Here is a 4,448-nt window from a genome sequence, read left to right on the forward strand (position 1 = left end):
CCCGCCCGCCTCGCATTAAAAAATTGACAGATTGAATTATTATTTTAGCGACACGTTTTGTAATAGCCAAGCTTGGTGAACGATACAGTTTAAGATTTCGTATGATTATTGACTCCTTGGTTAAGATTAAGTATAGTTTTGATGTTAAGAGTTGTGATTTATGATTTATAGTATTGTTGGTTATACTTGTTATGTGGTTTTATTGTAGCGTTGTTGCGATTTAATTCATGGTAATTCGTAGGTTGAGCCAATTGGTATGAGGCCAATTGAGGTGGTTAGATAAGTTATAGAGGTTCAACTTTCTTGTTGAGAGTGTTGCCGAATTATGAGGAGAAGCAGCGTTGCGATTCGATTTTTGTTGCAAAAGTTTGTTGTTGGCTACAGAGGTTACCGCACCCGCGGTCAGTTAGCCACCGCACCCGCGGTGTTTGGGCAGAGGCCAGACCGCACCCGCGGTCAGTTTTGTAGCGCACCTGCGGTCGTCATTTTGGATTTTCGGAAGTGTTACAGAATGCCTAGCGCACCCGCGGTGTATTTTGGAGCGCACCCGCGGTGCGTGAATAGTAAAAGCGTGTTTTCGGTTTTAAGTGATTAAATACATGAGTTGGTTCACTTTTCCCTCATTTCTCTCCATTCTTCTCGGTTTGCAGCTCAAGGGAGACTAAGGTTCCTACATTTCTTTCATTTCCTTTCATTGACTAGCATCTTGTGGAATTATTGAAGTGAGAACAAGGTCATTGTTGGTTCAAGGAGCTAAGGTAAGCTTGTGGTATAGTTTATTCTTGGTTTTTGGTGTTGAGAGAAATTATGGATTATTGAGTGTGTTGGTTTTATAGGTTTTGTGGTATGGGTTTGTGATTATTGAGATGTTGATGGTTCATTATATGGTTTATTGTTGTAGGAAGTGTACCAAGAGAATAGAATCAAGTGATCCAAGCGTAGTAAGTGGAATTCATTTCCTTGTGCTCACATGATAATGTATTGTGTTTCAATGGTTTTAACATGTTATTCCCTTCCATTTTATTAATGCTATGTATTAATACACTTTGTTGTATATTAGAGGCATTTTATGTATCAATTATATCAAAAGGGAATACAAAAGAAAAGAGTATGCAAAGTGTTTGGTTTAATGCCTAAAAGAGAGTTCAAAGGATTTATTGGATTGATAGATACATAGTCAGAGATTGCATGCAATTAGTTGATCTACGACCATAGGCTTATATCCCAACAGAGTATCGATTCATATCGGTGAGATATAGGTACAGAGACAGAGATACTATTTAGATATCAATCCATCATAGAAAAGAGAAATATCATCGTTATTGTTATTCATGATATAATATTTATGTTTTAGAGTTGATGGTATTTAATGTTTTCAAAACCATGTTTTTCAGAGTATGCTATGTATCCATTGTTATGTAAGAGTTCCACTTGCTAAGTTTTATACTCATTTCAGTTATTTCATGTGATGCAGATAAGAGCGACAAGCCTGGACGTTGATTGGAGCCGAAGGCATATGTATAATAGAAAGAAGGAAGAAGGCTATTTTGCTAGCATTTTGGACATGATCACAAAAATGATATTTTGTATTTTGTTGAATCATTTTATCGATCATGTATATACTTTTGATTATATGTAGAAATGTATTTTAAATCCTTCTTTCTTTTAAGAAAATTTTAAATTTCGCTGTTATTTTATTAAAACTGGTCAGAGATGTTACACGTTTGGATACAGGTCAAATCTGTTCATTTGAGTATTGGGGGCATGGCGGGTCCAGCCAGTTTTTTAAAAAATAGATTTTCTAATTTCCACTATTTCTTTTTAGATTGCTAAATACATAATTACATTTAGATTGTCTATTTAGAGAATTTAAATTTGTTTTTGATTTGTTGAGTGAGTCTCATGTGAGACCGTCTCACAGATCATAATCTGTGAGACGGGTCAACAATACTCATATTCACAATAAAAAATAGTACTCTTAGCATAAAAAATAATACTCTTTTATGGGTGACCCAAATAAGAGATCCGTCTCACAAATAATACCCGTGAGACCGTCTCACATAAGTTTTTGCCATGTTTTTAATGTCTTACATTTTTATTTTGCAACTAAGTTTCTTTCATGTTATTCATATTATTTGAGTACATTACTTTTTATTCAATATCAACGTTGTTTTCGCATTATTTATTTATTCATTAAAAAAAATAAGGGGTTGAGATTTTTTCAACTCACCAGATCTGCGAGCCGACCCATTTGACAGCCTGAGCGACATCTCTTTCTTTCTCGATTCAAAATTACTACAACTTATTTAAGCTTAGTTTCATCAGTCACATGCATCTATTTTAGCTAATGACATACATGGGTAATTATTTGAATTTGATTTTTGTGGTTAAAAATATGATAATTATACACATATAACACGGGTGTCAGTCAGCTAGTATTAAAAATATCTCCTTGTGTTTCGAGCGAGATAAAGAATATAGAAACTAGACCGAAAATCAAAAGGGTGAGAAAAATTGAATAGGCAAGCATACTACCAAAACCAAAAGTGGGAAAAGAAAAAATTGACAACAACCATTTAGCTCCACTGGTTCTGGTTCTGAGCAGGGCTTAATGGGGGTGTCCTGCTAAGCAGCTGTGACAACCAGGAGCTTTTCAATACAAAATATCATTGGTTTCTCGAGGAGAAAATTTTCAGAACCACCTAGCATTTTGTAGACAATCTGGATAGTAAAAGCAATGACCTTATTATCCAATGGCACACAGCAAATGTAAATTTTTTCAACAGAGACTAAGATGATCAATAGCTGTTCGGTGCGCCTACTGGTGCAGTTCTGTTATTTGATTTTAATGACAGGGTACTGGGGTTCGTTTTCATCATTCCAAAGAAATAAACAGAAATGCAGAGTAACCATTCACGTAGATGAAACCGCTTCTTTCTTCTCTTCTCCCAAGTACCTAAGGTGAATATAAAAAAAATTGATTACATTTCTTCTGCACAGAGTTTCACCATTAGCGCATAAACGATGAAACTTGAGCAAAGGAAAAAAGTGACAACGAATTGGCAGGAAGAAATAAAACTGAAACCGGGTGGGTCCGGAGATATACACGTGATGTTCCAGAGGGCTAAGAAGAATAAGATTTGCTAAATTACAACTCAGGGAACTTACCCCTGACCTTTAGCCCAACGGGATAGTTGATAGAGTTGAACTGACTCATTTGAAGCATGGCAGGCAAGTAAGAGATAGTTGCGAGGCTGTACCATCCATGCAAATCTCATGAACAAAGCCGAATACATACACATTGCTGTATCATGAAAGCAAAAAAGTTAGATAATTTCTAGAGAATAATCAGTTTATGAAATTTCACTTGAAACCTCCGGTCATGTTGCCAGATATCATTTCTGGAGGTTTCTTCATGTCTACCAGCCCCTGAAAAACCAGTTTGTCAATAATTCAGACAAAAGTTCAACATATTATATATTTTGAAGCTCGGTAAAAGAAGCATACAGCAAGGACAAATCCCCAATTAGCTACAGGACCCCAAAAGTGAGTTGTTTTGGGACCAACAGGACTGTTTAAAAATGCTTTGAAGGAAGCCATAGCTAAGTATTAAGACAAACCTGCATAGTCATAGAACAGCATTAACATTTAGAATCTAATTGAACTAATTGGATCCATGACAATTATGACTGTCAGGCAAATTAGGATCTTTGCAAGGCCATTTTGTAAATGGCCAGGAAATACAGTTGTGTTAAGCATCACCCGGTAGAAATGGATGCTATTTGTTAGAGGTGTAACTTGGCAATAACTCGAGACTTCTAGGAAGACAAGAGTCGTGCAGGCTCTATATCTCTAAGAATTATACATAGATAGCTTGCAAAAGAGGATAAAGTAGGGTAAAAACCTTTTAAAGTTTATTCATAAAACCAAAAGAGATAGCAGGTCAGGAGTAGAGATAGGCAAATTTGGTAGTTTGCATGTTGAGAAACGCAAAAGTACTATACTGCAAAACCAAGCACTAGCCATAATGCTAAAAATAAAAGGTGGTATAATGAATAAATAATAAATAAATAAATAAATAAAGGGTGATATAATAAATAAATAAATAAAAGCTGCTGGCAACAGTACGATTCATTATGTCATATAGACAGCCACCAATGCAGCAGGGGTTAATACCAATAGTCGACATCCCAATAATTGCAAAGGCTTGGAACTCACAAGAATCAAGTATGTGACCTTGTCTTGTAAATCGTATGACAAGCGCTTACAACTATACCAAAAACTATAGTTTGTGCCAATGGACGATTCAAAATTTTAAAATTTTACAGCAGCCCAAAAATTATATTTTGATCGTTATGTGGTTAACAGGGGCAATTGTTGCATTCAAAGATATATAAATGAAACAAACACATTGTAATGAAAAAATATATGGATGCTTACAAAAAGAG

At 35.4% G+C, this 4,448-nt stretch overlaps 1 protein-coding gene and 1 long non-coding RNA gene across 5 annotated transcripts; one reads left to right on the top strand and one right to left on the bottom strand.

Moving 5' to 3' along the window:
- The first annotated feature begins 2,499 nt into the window (after positions 1-2,499).
- LOC140820799 (uncharacterized) lies at positions 2,500-2,833 on the top strand. The gene is made up of 2 exons (XR_012115587.1): positions 2,500-2,594; positions 2,697-2,833. It is a non-coding gene; the product is annotated as an uncharacterized lncRNA (long non-coding RNA).
- LOC140820797 (mitochondrial pyruvate carrier 1) lies at positions 2,727-4,442 on the bottom strand. 4 transcript variants are annotated; one of them, XM_073181134.1, is made up of 5 exons: positions 3,905-4,442; positions 3,508-3,620; positions 3,375-3,429; positions 3,176-3,304; positions 2,727-2,956 (listed from the first exon to the last, which is right to left on the bottom strand). In XM_073181134.1, exons 2-5 carry the CDS (start codon positions 3,598-3,600, stop codon positions 2,799-2,801), a joined length of 435 nt encoding a protein of 144 aa, XP_073037235.1. In that variant the 5' UTR covers positions 3,601-3,620; positions 3,905-4,442; the 3' UTR covers positions 2,727-2,798. The 4 variants fall into 4 exon arrangements, with proteins under 4 accessions (XP_073037235.1, XP_073037236.1, XP_073037237.1 ...); XM_073181135.1 differs by lacking the exon at positions 3,905-4,442 and adding an exon at positions 3,763-3,881; XM_073181136.1 differs by lacking the exon at positions 3,905-4,442 and having other exon boundaries at positions 3,169-3,304; positions 3,508-3,744.
- Between the last annotated feature and the right edge of the window lie 6 nt (positions 4,443-4,448).

Source organism: Primulina eburnea, unplaced genomic scaffold, assembly GCF_022965805.1.
Source record: "Primulina eburnea isolate SZY01 unplaced genomic scaffold, ASM2296580v1 ctg1459_ERROPOS7100000, whole genome shotgun sequence".
Lineage (NCBI taxonomy): Eukaryota > Viridiplantae > Streptophyta > Magnoliopsida > Lamiales > Gesneriaceae > Primulina > Primulina eburnea.